Source organism: Candida orthopsilosis (genome assembly GCF_000315875.1).
Source record: "Candida orthopsilosis Co 90-125, chromosome 1 draft sequence".
Taxonomy (NCBI): Eukaryota; Fungi; Ascomycota; class Pichiomycetes; order Serinales; family Debaryomycetaceae; genus Lodderomyces; species Lodderomyces orthopsilosis.
Window position 1 is genome coordinate 381,519 of NC_018292.1, and position 13,569 is coordinate 395,087.

General features: G+C 38.0%; 6 protein-coding genes across 6 annotated transcripts; 4 read left to right on the top strand and 2 right to left on the bottom strand. All coding sequences in view use genetic code 12, as the record gives it.

Annotated features, from left to right (window-relative positions):
- Positions 1–15: 15 nt before the first annotated feature.
- On the bottom strand, positions 16–3,840 carry CORT_0A01720 (hypothetical protein; the record flags this gene model as incomplete). Its single annotated transcript, XM_003865955.1, has 1 exon — positions 16–3,840. One exon carries the CDS (start codon positions 3,838–3,840, stop codon positions 16–18), a length of 3,825 nt encoding a protein of 1,274 aa, XP_003866003.1.
- A 45-nt stretch (positions 3,841–3,885) lies between these two features.
- On the top strand, positions 3,886–4,101 carry CORT_0A01725 (hypothetical protein; the record flags this gene model as incomplete). Its single annotated transcript, XM_003865956.1, has 1 exon — positions 3,886–4,101. The coding sequence occupies one exon, from the start codon at positions 3,886–3,888 to the stop codon at positions 4,099–4,101; it is 216 nt and encodes a 71-aa protein (XP_003866004.1).
- Positions 4,102–4,291: 190 nt separating this feature from the next.
- Positions 4,292–5,440, top strand: CORT_0A01740 (predicted membrane transporter; the record flags this gene model as incomplete). Its single annotated transcript, XM_003865957.1, has 1 exon — positions 4,292–5,440. One exon carries the CDS (start codon positions 4,292–4,294, stop codon positions 5,438–5,440), a length of 1,149 nt encoding a protein of 382 aa, XP_003866005.1.
- A 1,230-nt stretch (positions 5,441–6,670) lies between these two features.
- CORT_0A01750 (hypothetical protein) lies at positions 6,671–10,270 on the top strand (the record flags this gene model as incomplete). The annotated part of the gene is made up of 1 exon (XM_003865958.1): positions 6,671–10,270. The coding sequence occupies one exon, from the start codon at positions 6,671–6,673 to the stop codon at positions 10,268–10,270; it is 3,600 nt and encodes a 1,199-aa protein (XP_003866006.1).
- Positions 10,271–10,338: 68 nt separating this feature from the next.
- CORT_0A01760 (Spc3 protein) lies at positions 10,339–10,902 on the bottom strand (the record flags this gene model as incomplete). The annotated part of the gene is made up of 1 exon (XM_003865959.1): positions 10,339–10,902. The coding sequence occupies one exon, from the start codon at positions 10,900–10,902 to the stop codon at positions 10,339–10,341; it is 564 nt and encodes a 187-aa protein (XP_003866007.1).
- Positions 10,903–11,380: 478 nt separating this feature from the next.
- Positions 11,381–13,558, top strand: CORT_0A01770 (hypothetical protein; the record flags this gene model as incomplete). Its single annotated transcript, XM_003865960.1, has 1 exon — positions 11,381–13,558. One exon carries the CDS (start codon positions 11,381–11,383, stop codon positions 13,556–13,558), a length of 2,178 nt encoding a protein of 725 aa, XP_003866008.1.
- Between the last annotated feature and the right edge of the window lie 11 nt (positions 13,559–13,569).

Genomic DNA, 13,569 nt, shown 5'->3' on the forward strand with positions numbered 1-13,569 from the left:
TTAATGCGAGACGGCTCAGATATCAAACTTTGTCAAATTGGTAGCCAATTCATTGAGGTCGTAGTCTAAAACTATTGGAATTTTTGAATTTGGATCATGTCTATTCTCAGCATAGTCAAAGTACGGCTTGTTGAGAGACAATAACCCTGTCCCACTCAACTTTCCAATAAAGGGGCGATCCAATTTATTCAAGTGGTCAACCAACGATAAATCAAACGCTGAATTTTTGTTCAAGTTGGCAGTAAGCTCTTCAATCTCTTTGCCGTGCTCTTCCACTAATCGTAGTATAAAGACCTCACCACTTACTGTTACACCAAGAGCGACATTACCAGCATCACTGTTTTCGAACCAAGGATTACTCAAGTTGGCTAATGCTAGTCTCGTAATACCTGAAATATGTATTTTTGTCCCCTTTAATGGGTACAATGTGGTCTCACTGGCATCCATGATAATTATCAGTGAGTTTTTAGCACTAGCAAAAACCTTGTCTTCGAGATTTACCTGTCCGATCATTGGAAAAGACTTAGGATAACAAGCTATGACATCAGTCAGTAAAGAGGTGTCCAATTGAAATAATGAATCGTCCCTTGTACAAATCAAAATCTTGTTTCCATGCACACTCATTGAGTTGATTTCACTGGGAAATTGTTTGAAAAATTGAACTCGTGTAAACCTCTTCTCAGTCTCTTCATAAGACGTGAAGTAAATTGTTTGCTTGTCTGTGAAAAATATCCGATCATCGACCTGTTGAATATGGGTTACCGGTCCAGTATGATCAAAAGATGACAACTCCAAGACGCTGACAGAAGGAACCTCATTGGTCTTCACTTTTCTTACACTCAAAACTTTAACCAGGCCACTGGAATTGTCATTTGAGTTATTAGAACACCCAAGAAGTAATTTGTGAGTTTCTCTATCCTGTCGCTTAATTGTCCAAATACAAGCACAAAGAGCAACCTCGTTCTTGCTTAAGACCTCCTCTCTACTTGATCGTCTTGAAGTGACTTCTGAATGTTCCATTACTCTGTATGTTTGTCGATCTACAAACTTTAGTTTTCCTCGGCGTGATCCACAGAGCAAAACAAATACTGAAATGTGCGGTAAAAATAGTAGCTTTTTAGATTCATCTGGAATACGAACTTGTTTAACCACGGGCTGAGTATATGTCGTTATGTGCGTCATAACAAATCCATTGCTTCTGAAAAGTCCTAATCGTTTGTATGTTGAAAATTCGGTAGTAGCTGGAAACTCAACCAATGTATTTACAGCTTTCGGAGTCAGATCGTTAAATTGAACAAGCGTTGGATAGCTGTTATTTTTCAAGTCCAACATGTATAGACCTCTACATTGGATGTAAATGAAATCCTCATCTTTACTTGGATAAATTCTCATCTCCCTGTCACCAATTCGCAAAAACGATTTACGTATTAGACTGTCTTGGGAAAATCGAGCCAAATATCCCTCTGCTGTACCTACAAAGATCTCATTCTTAATCAATACCAAATCATGGGGGACAAAACTTGAGGCGTTTCCAAACACATCGTTAATTACAAGTTTTTCCATTGTTGTAAAAGGAATTTCGTTTGGTGAGTAGAAGTGGATGAGACCTTCATACGCACCAACAGTAAGCACATCGTTACCCCGTACTACACATTTCTTCATCATCGATGGCTGAAAAGCTAAAGTCATCTCAGAGACAATGTGAGAATCGATAACATGAGCCGAATCGGAAAAAGCGGAGGTTGGCTCGAGTTTATATTTGCAAAGTACTGTCTTTGCTTCTCTCTCAACTATCAAGAAAAGATGATTCGCAATAATCTCGGCGAATAGTATGCATTCATTTGTAATGCAGGTGCATGATGATGTGAAATTTGTAGCTACCACTGAATTTGTAGTGACTTGAATCATATAATCCATATCATCGATCATGATATCGGTAAATTTCAGGAAGTTTACAATATCGCAAAAAACAGTTTGCTCTTCTTTGCAAATCTCAGCATCCTCAACTTCAACGACGTCTTCTTCGCCTAGTCCCTCAAATTCAAGGAGCTTAGTCTCAAATGGAAATGCACATACCAAAACCAATCTTGATTGAAATTTTAAATACCAGGACCGAACAACTTTTCTGAGCTCGGGATAGCACTCCTCCTGTTTTGCGCTATAATAACCAACTTTGATGTGTGAAAGCTTAGATTTCGATGAGGACCCGGTGATGGCCCAGAGCTCATCCTTATTCAAAAAATCATTTTTACCAGGAAGTGTTGAAGGAACAATCTGAAAATCTACTATGGGAGCCCAGTTGTCTAAATTTTCCTGATAAGCAGCCTTGGAGTAAACTAATTTGGTATCACCCTCAATGTCACATGTATACTCTCGCTCGAACAAGTCACTTAATATAATAATCTTGTTTGATCCGTTTGCACTTGCGTAAGTTAGTTCGTACCCCTCAGAAATTCTTTCAAAAGTAAATGTAGATATACTGTCTGAAACTCTGGCAATTGGTTCTATGGACTCGATCTCAGTTTTGGAAATCAAAACCGAATAAATCACTCCGATATTTGAAGAAAGGAGTACTTCGTCCACCTCACAATCGCCCATACTCCTTATCTGTGACTTTGGAATATAAAAATTTGTAGGATATGAATCTGCTCGAAAGCCGGTTGCCTGGAACTCATAATGGCCTGATATGATATCATGAACAGATATAAAGGTCAACTTATTAGGGGATACGAAAAGGAAAGCAGAGTTTCGCAGCAACGGTGCAATGAATATTGGTATCTTGAATGTATTCTCCAAAGGAAGAGTTGATTTTGATATGCCCCCATCTCCAGAATAAAAGCTAAACCAGCAAAATAAATTGATGTATAATCTTCTTTGTTCTGTAAATATTAGTGTCAAGAACATATCGGTCTGTATCGCTGATCTTGACTCAATAAAGCATGAATCAACCAACAATCCCTCTAATGGAACGTTCAAATGATTCTGTAAAACTGTACCGGCATTAGATTGCTCTAATGTTTTGTAGATGCGAAATGACTGCGATGCTGAACATGATACGGCCGAAAGTCCCGATGGAGATGACTTGAGGATGAACCCACTTGTGTTTAGCTCGGGAAAATTGTGTCTCTGCTGCAAATTCCACCATTGAACAATAAATGGCTTAAAAGTGAAGTTTTCATCATGCAACGACGGCTGATATTCATAGTCTACGTCTCTAATGTGCTTAGGGACCAAAAATACCCTTAGTAAAAGTAGAAACCCCGATTTCAACGACACGAGAATATGATCCTCCTCTTGCGCTAAACTAGCTCGTATAATGCAGGATGACCTTACAGCCGACTTAAATCTGAAATCAACTCCATTAATCTGAACCGAATGGTATTTTACAAGCACCTGAGTGAAATCAAAATTTGGATCCTCCTCCTTCTCTGATGGCTCTATGCCAGGCATTTCGGGCATAGATGTATTCAACTCATCCAAAATTTCGTCATCCTCGTCAAACACGTCCATCTGGGAATCCTCTTCCAGCGGAACTAGATACTGGTACTCAGCATCATTCAACAACCTACTTGACAGTCCCTTGAATGGCTTGTTCGTTCTAACTTTGAAGTCTCTGTAGATATTTAAAATGGTTGGAGAGTTTACTAGTGTTTGTTTGGTTATGATTTGTTTGTGTTGGACCGTCTCACATGCTAGAGCCAGTATCAAATGAGAATACAAGTGCTTATTGTCTCTGGGGTGAGAAGAGCTAGTTGTATTATCACTCATGGCCAATTGTTGAGAGGTTGCATTTGGCTCAAAAGCTCTCAATTGGATCTGAATTTTGCGCAACCAATTCATCAGTTTTGATTTACAACCAAACAAATCCACAACACGCTCCCTCCAATGGTCACCATGAAGATGACCAAGTCTGTAAAGATTTACAACAGTTACATTATTGGAATCAGTTTGTCCTTGTTTGGACTTGCTTCTGGTATGGAGATGTTTTCATACACAAGTTTGAAGTATTCGGACTTCTTCACCAAATTCTACAACTATCCAACAAAAATTGAGGAGAATTTACTCAGATCGAGCAATGTTTTAGGAGCAATAGGTAAATAGTCTGAATTAGATAAGGAAACTTCCACGTGTGTGGTCTAACAAATCTTTTCTAGCTGGAAGTGTACTTGGAGGAGAAATAGCTGCACATTTCGGTTACAACAAAGCACTAAAATGTATTTGCTTGATTTGGGTCGTTGGTATAATTTTCACATTTGTTTCAGAAACCCTTTTGCTGCTTGCATTGGGAAAAATGGTAAAGGGAATTGCAATAGGAATGAGTCATGCAGTGATTCCCATCTTTCAATATGAGATTATTCCATCTGGAAGAAGAGGCAGGATATTGTCCTTTTACATTTTGGCAACCAGTCTTGGAAATTTGCTTATGTACCTGTTGCCTATGATGACTATGCAAATATTGAATGAGGACCAGTATATAAAATTGCACTGGTTGATTGATCTTATCCCCATTTCCTTCGCATCAGTCTCAATTATGCTCTTCCCTGAAAGCCCCAAATGGTTAGCATCAAACAATGAGTGGGAAATAGCTGCTGAAGTACTAGAGAGTATTGAGACGGCAAATTCTGAAAAAAGTGTTAGAAACAAATACAAACGTGAGAGAAAGCGACTTGGTGATAAACACTATGTTGTCAAGAAGTATTCCACTGCAGTCAATGTGAGGAGTTGCTCGATGAATGCATTGTTTGGTAGGAAATATATTCGAGAAGTAAGCACGGGAATCTTGTTACAATTAACGATTGACCTTATTGGAGTTATTAGGTTGCTAGATTCAATGCGTTCTATATGTATTGCGTGTCAGGTACAAACGTTGAACGAAATGAGAATAGTACTGGAATTTGACTTGGTGATGAGATACATATTCATATTAGCACCAATGGGGGTTATTGACTTATTAAGAAGAAAGGACGTCTTAATGTTTGGGATGACTGTCAATACCACATTGGTGGGTGCTTACTCCATCATGTTTCTAGGGTTTTCAAGGGAGAATGAAACGAGCCAGTTTAACTTAGATATCGAGTGGGGATTGAAGGTAGAGTTTGGCAAGGAGTGTGCATCGATTGTATTGGCACTAACAGTACTAATGGACATGGTTTTCCACTCCTTGATTTTACCTGTTTGCTGGTTATATATATTGGAGAGCTTTTCCTCGTCAACCAGGTCCAAAGGCTGGATAGTCATTACAAGTTTGCACTGGCTATTTGAGTGTTCATTATCTTTGATTTTTCCATTCTTGTTTTCAACTTTAAATGGTTGGTTGATTTTGATCCTATTTTTGATTTCTTTGAGCGGTACTTTGATAATGTCACAGTTGAAAGAAACAAAAGAGAATTCCTCAGTAGGTTCGGTGTTTTTAAGCTCAAAGCATTCAAACAACGATTGAAGTAGATGAAGCCTTGCTATATCGCGTCGCATCAACAGCCAAATTTGTGTCCAATTTTAATATTCCCTTGTAAATAGCCAACTTTACAATGCTATCATTTGTCTTTTCCTATTATCAACTTTTGGTATGTGGAAACCCTCAGTCGATCCCCCTCCTTTGAAGCCATGTACTTTTTGCAACTACCATATAAATGGTAGCTTCTCACGCTACCTCTTCCTCAAACTCATTGCAAAACTTTCTGAACTGAAGAACGAAAAAAAAAATTTCAAAATCTTTTTCCATAACTTTTTTATTTCCTACACTAGGTGACTTGATTGAGACTTGCATGCGTCAAGTGATCATCTGGCTTCAATCATAGGTATGTCGAACCTGCTTTCAATCCAAGTTTTTGTCTTGGCGATGATTAATTGCATTTTACCAATTGTTCCAACTGAATGTATACGGGTTGACAATAAGCATATTCGTTAAGTTTCAGCCTTGTATGAGCCATTGACAACTACTAATAGATTGATTACGTGTGAGTTATATACTAACGTGCATTATATAGAGTATGTGATAGATCTTTGAGGACAATTTGTTGCTTGAATTTTTTATGATGATTTTATCCGACCGGGCGGACATAATCCACTCCCAGTCCCTTCTTTTGTACAATTAAGGAGAAGGAGTCGCATTTCTTGTGTACAAATTTTTAGAAATGTTGATTGGTGAGTAGTTGATGAAAGGTCGTTTACTGAACAGCTAAGTAGCAGTCATTTATGAAATTGAGGAAGGACAGTTACTAACATGAAACCTAATAGTTCTAGAGTATCTTTCGTGTTACTGATCTAGTGGCTTGAAACGTCATTTCATTGAACAACAGCTATTGGCTGTGTTTTACTTTGGTGATGATTTTTTATATTCACACTGTATGAGGAGTTCGGCTTCCATGACTACAGATAAAAAAAACTGATTTAATGACTCTGAAAAGTAAAGTCTCATTGATGAAGTGATGTTTCACAGAAACTAGTTTGCCACTGTTTATATGTTATACACTTTAAAACTTACACACTGGTATAATTTCAATATTTGTAGGATTTTGTCATCTCTGAATTCGGTAGCTCCACTTAAAGTACTCAGAATTTTTCACCTCTCATCTACAAATCATACGAGTGAGAGCTAACATTCTACATCACATTTAACCCATTCTTGTACATAGTTTAAAGTTACCAATTCATTAGCATGATATAGTATATGATGATACGACTGCGAAATACTTTATCCATAGCAAAAATTGTCCGCAGTTGTCACCAACACTCAAATTTTCAACATCTGTTTCTAGTACGATCCTCAGCTAGCAAGTGCTTTCACAGAGAGAAACTAACTTCTAACCTACGGCTAAGGCATTCACCAAAACTGATAAATCCACTATTTACAAATGCAAGAGGTCGCTACAAAACCAGCACTCGATTGTACTCCACCTTCGACCATTCAAAAGTACCAACGAGAGAATTTTTAGGCAGCTTCCTAGATCATGAATATGCAGAAGCAAGCTCGCTAATATTCGATGAAGAGAAGAGAAATCAATACCTTACTAATCTCGGTCGATTGTCTGCAGAGCTGGTTCCTCGAGTAACTATGGATTTTTATAGGGTGGTCGAGGCTTCGTTTGAGTTTCCAGATGAGGGATTTGAGTTCATCACACAATTTTGGAGAGCCCTGAATCAATTAGAGAATGAGAATTTGCTCGAATTAATAAGGCGCATTTTGGGCCAAAGAGAACGATTGCTATCATTGATTTTGAGTACAGGTCGTTTTCATGTATATGAAAATTTAGTTCTTCCATCTATACAAAAGCTTGTACCGAGTGACGAGCTCAACTTTTTGGATGAGGTGACTAGAATCTTGGGGCTACAAAGATCCCCATCAGGTCTATTTCAATACGATAAGGAGAGTGTGTTGTCATTGTTGACGAGCGGCGATATAACTAAGAGTGAAAAAAGAGATGTAGTGAAAATCCTTGTTGCAAATTCCTTAACTGCAGGTAGTGGTCATGTTTCCAGAATGCATTCGATTGAAATTTTTGTAAAGTATGCAAAGATAATCGAAGGTGATGGTTGGTTTACCAGTGAGATTTCATCAGAATATGATGCACTTTTTCAATCTGTTGGTATTCCTTCCAGTGAGGATAAATTTGACGACTACTTTCAGGAAGTCATCAAAATTGTTGAAAATCATTATAATGTGTTTGTTGCTTATAAATTTTTGACTAATATTATGCGGAACCTTTCAGAAAAGGCACCATTTGTGACCTATCGATTATTTGAATTCAAATCAGCACAATGGAGACAAAGAAATCTTCTCAAAAGAGAAGTTTTGAACTACTTAGATCTTGCATACGCTATGAAGGCTTGCTTGAGGCTTGACGAGAATAAAATTTACGAAATATATTTGCAAAATGAAGAACTTCATGATGATGAATCACAGGAAGCCATTTTTCTCGATCTTTGTGTGCAACATAAAGATTGGAAATCACTACAGGATAGATTCGAGAACATGTATGGGAAAGGAAATCTACCGGACACAGTTCATTACGGAATTACGATGCAAGCATTAGAATTTCTTGAAGCTGATGGTGAATTGGAAAGATTATACGAGCAAATTTTAGAACGTGGTTTAAAGATGAATGCAGCTATTTTTATCGCTAGGATGAAAGCCAAGATAAGAAGAAGAAACCAGAAGGAAGTTGAAGCTATATTTGAGGATTATATATCTTTGGTCTTACAAAAGAGGGCAGATAAGGATGGTATATCGCACTTATTTCCCTTTGTTTTGCAACTATCTTTCTTGGATGGAGATAATAGGTCGGTTTTGGCAACACTTCAGGCGTACCTCGAGAGGGAAGGAAAGCACCAACTTCTTATTGTATCAGGTAAAGCTTTGGGGTTAGTTGCGCGTCATTTTTCCCAAAACTGCGCTTTGGGGGATTTAAACAAACTTTTTGGAATTGCAGAACGTTTCCATAAATTTGATAATGACTTTGCATGTAGCTTGATCGACGCATATTCCAAACTTGGACAATATGCAAAAGCTGACGATGTTGCATATCTTGCCCATGGCCGAACAAATCCACCATTCTCAGATTTGCAAATTTATGCATCTCAGTTGAAGAATCATCAAAAATGGCGCCGTCTGTATATTTCCGGAAGCATTAAACGATACAATAATATCAAAACAAACTACATTGTTTCATTGGCTTTACAATCTGAATTTTCGATATTTCAATCGGGTTTTGGTGGTGTAGATTTTTTGAGTTCAATAATGGATGCTTTACGAGAGAACGCAATAGACTACTCACAAGCTAATTCATTAAGATACCTTCAAGGAAGACCCATAAAAACGATAAATAGTCTTTTAAGGAGACAAATTGCGAATCGTATGCGACTAGATGAAAGGTTGTACTTGCCGCTAATGAAACAAAATTTGGTGTATCAAAACTACAAACCATTGAACGTGATGAAAATTTTTAATGAGATGAACCAAAGGAGGGTGTTGGTGACTGCGAAGTCCTATATACATGTGATGAGAGCGATGAGATCATTGGATAAGAAGTATGATAGAAGCTACAAAAATAGTGCTGAATTGTTGAAACAAATGCTCCAGTTGTATGGGTTTGATGCGGAAAAGTCAAAATCAAATCCTAGACTTGACTTTAAGAATGACAGTGTCTTAATATGCGATATTTTGATAAAGTATGTGCAGTCTGTTGGACTAAAGAAGGGAAGTAACTTATTTTCTCGATTCGTATTATTTTGTGAAAGGGCCTATGATGGTAAATTACCACTTGAATTGAGAGCCAAAATTGACTACTTCTTGACAATATGTTACAAGGAAGTCAATAGCATTGAATATGGTCCTTTCTTGGAGCAAAAGTTTGAAGTTTACCTGAACATGATTTCTGAGTATGTTCAAGAGATGGGGAACGGTGATGATGCATCAATCCCACCTGTCCTCAATGAAGCATCAAGCTATTTTACTATACAACGAATGAGATACCTCATCAACGAGAATGCATTTGGAGTGGAACAGCAGAAGGAGATAATTAATGTGCTACAAATGGGACTTCAGCCAAACATATTTGATTACAACTACATAATTTCCTATTTTTTGAAGCAAGCACCTTTAGTGCATTTTGCCAAAACTATGGAGATCATTGAGAAGTATTTGATAACGGGAAACCTATCACAACTCAAGTTATACCGAGAGAAGAAGCTATGCTATAAAATCTGCATGGTCTATTTATGCGACGTTTACGATGAACAAATAGTTGCTGAAAATTATAAAATCCTTTCTGATTATTTTGGTATAAAGTCATTGAATAAAGTAAGAGCTCGATCGAAAATGATAGGATGCCTCAATTTCTTGAAAAGCTCATCCGGGAGATTGTTCAACATTAAGTCAGACCCCTATGGATCTCGTTCAATGAATCAGTTCAACTTTATTGACTACTTTAATCCAGCTCGTGATCTCAACAACGAGCCAAAGCTTTTCAATGAAACTTCAAGGTTACTAGTTCAAGCAGTTTCTGAGCACTGCAAGAGAAACAAGGGTAGAAAAGCCTCATTTGCAGGCCGGTATCCCAAAATATCCACTTTCTGTAAATCAGACCTAAATTATTATTCAAAATTGACCGCCTTTAATGGTAAAATTGATTATTTGAATTCGTCGCAAGATACGAGACTACGAAGGACAAAGGATGTATTAAGGGAATTACTATTCAACCATAACAATACTAAAATATTTATACCAAACACCACCAACGCTGTGGGAAAAGTTGACAGAACCTCTAGCTGAGTATTTACAGCCAAGAATATTCTTGTATATATATGTATATTAACACGATATAGATCATTAATTTTGCATTACTGCTTTTTATTCTCATTTTGTGGAAATTCGAAATGGCCAACATTTGAAGTTTCCCCAAATATCAATGGCCCTATATGTGGTTGAATATTCCACTCTAATTTGACAGTAGCATTTCTTCCTCTAAAGCTCTTTTCCACGTCCCATACCGAGTATTTTCCCCTTTGGCCCTTCAAGCTTAATTTGGCATCCTTTTTGTCTTTTATAATTTTATCCCAAAAGGTCACCTTGTTTGAACTACCATTGGATTTTCCTGGATACTCCGCTGTCAAATAAACAAAAACCTGTTTGGTGTTCCAATTCCAAAGATCACTCAAATCTGTGTCTAAATCAAATGATATTTTGACATTCTCTTTCGGCTTTCTGTTAATTGAACCATATTGAAATGAATATTTGACCGATGATTTTGCCTCTATTCCAGAAATGGTGGTGGTATTAATAGACCAAACATTATCTCTGTATAATTGAAGTAAAGTCAAGATTATGACTAGTCCCGATAGAATACTAGCTGACGTCAATGCCTGGTTAGCAGCAGACTGCACACGTGTTATCAAATTGAACATCTCGACTGCAGTAAACTATTCTCCTTAATAATCTTTCGTCGTGCCAAATTTTTACGTGTCGTTTGATAATATGGTAGCGCGGTTGATTATTGTCCAAGCTCACCGAGGAGTGTTTGGAAAATCTTCACAGTAGACAAAGAATCTCGTATCACTTGCTAAATATTCTGCGCAGGCGTTGCTCTGGAGGGTTTTTGAAATTGATATCGTTACCATAGTTGCAGTACACAAGGTCACATTCACTTAAGATTTGTATAATATAGAAGAGATACGATACTCAAAGTTCTAAGTAGTGGCTTCAGATTGACTCGGTGTTTAAACTCCGTGTTAGTGCCAATAAGTTCATTTGCGATAAACTCTGATGCCGCACTGTTAAATTACACAAAAGTGATATCCAAAAGCACCACAATTTGTATCATTGAGAAATCTTTCGACAAATCACATCCACAATTCTTTCTCTTTATCAACCCAAATTTCCGATATGTCGCTGTTTCTTTCAGAAAAGGAGCCCTTGTTGGCAAGGACAAGGAGGTTGGAAGAGGAGAATGAGATTTCAACTCACACTTCTCTGTCTCACATCTTTTTCAAATCTATGTTCAATCCGTTCCAAGCTTGTTTTCCCATAAATTTGATACAATCAACAAGCAGCACATTTATTCAAGAAGGTAATGATGTTATCGATTACTCAGATGACGATGAGCCTTTACCAGATCTACCATCTGAGCAATGTTCCTCTCTCTTGTCTGCACTTAGCCCCGCAGAACGGTTGATAGCCTTGAGAAAACAAATGAGGGAACACAAGATTGGAGTTTATATTATCCCCTCGGAGGACGAGCACCACTCTGAGGAAACTGCATTATCTGACAGAAGACGAGAATTCATTTCAGGTTTCACGGGAAGCACTGGGGTGGCTATCGTTACATTGACTGACGCTGAATTACTTACAGGGGAAGCAATATTATCAACTGACGGGAGGTATTTTTTACAAGCGCAAAAGCAGCTAGACCCACAACTCTGGAAATTGAATAAACAAAACACTGCCGGGTATCCAATCTGGTATCAGTATGCGGTCAAAGCAGCTGTAGCGAATGATTTCAGTAATGTTCTTTCATGTGATCCAAGAACACTTAGCTTTTCTTTGGGTGAGTTCTTTAGTAAGAGCCCCTCGGAATTTGAATTCAGACCCTTGTTTGGAATTAACCTTGTTGATGAGGTTTGGGGCTCTGAGAAACCAAAGAGATCATTGGGGCCTATCTATCTATGGGAGTTGAAATACAGTGGGGAGCATACTAACGAGAAAATCAAAAGAGTTAAGTCAATTTTGAAAGAGAGAGGTGGTACACACTACTTGGTGACTGAGCTTGACAGTATCGCGTGGTTATTCAACTTGCGCGCTGACACGGATATACCTTTTGCTCCAGTATTTTTCTCCTACGCTATCGTGACTTTAACTACCGTAACGTTATATGTTAATCATCAGAAATTGGAAAATAGTGGTCCTGAGTTGAAGAAATATTTGGCGACCATTGAAAACTTAACCATTGCTGGATATGATGACTTTTATCGGCACGCATCTCAATTACAAGCAACTATTTTTGACCCTGATTTGAAGATTGTTCTTCCAACTAAAGAAGCAACCTCTTGGGCATTGTATGATGCAATTCCAGACTCATTTAGCAAACGTCATATCATACATGAATCAATCATTGCAAATATCAAGATTTTCAAAAACAAAACTGAGTCTCACAATGCGAAGCTTGCCCAGTACAAGGACTCCCTTGCTTTCATCATATTCACGTCATGGTTGGAACATCAGTTGATCAATAAACACGCAAAAGTTACCGAATATGATGCCTCGCGGAAAATCTATAGCATTAGAAAGAACTTACCCAATTTTAAAGGTTTAAGTTATGAAACAATTTCCCTGACTGGATCAAATGCGGCTATAATACATTACGCCCCCACAAAAGATCAAAATGACGTCATCGACCCTCGAAAAGTGTACTTATTGGACTCGGGAGCACACTACTTAGAGGGAACAACCGATATCACAAGAACCTATCTTTTTGACAAATCGGCTGCTACTGACGATCTCAAAAAGTACTACACTCTTGTTTTGAAAGGCCATTTGGCGGTGGCTATGGCAAAGTTTCCTACTGGGTCCAAGGGAACAGGAATTGTGTTGGATTCGTATTCTCGCCAACCCTTGTGGAATTATGGCCTTGATTATGTACATGGTCTAGGACACGGAGTGGGAAGTTTTGGTTTGGTCCATGAAGGGCCCTTATATATTCTGCCTACGGTTAACGATACAAACAAACTTGACTTGTTTCAACCTGGTGCTATATTAACCGACGAACCAGGTTACTATATTGATGGAGAAGTTGGATTTAGAATCGAGAGTGAATTGGAAATAACCGAATTTGACGATTCTTTTGGCAAAACCAAGAAAGGTGACAAGTTCTTAGGTTTCAAGTACTTGACAAAAGTCCCATTTGCCAAGCTGTTGATTGATACGAAGTACTTGTCACAAATTGAGATACAGTGGATAAATGAGTATCATCAGAGTATAAGAGACGATTTCGGCAGTAAACTACTAGAGTTGAATAACAGAAGAGCGTATAACTGGTTGCACAAGGAGACTAGCCCCCTCTCTTGAATTTGTGTATT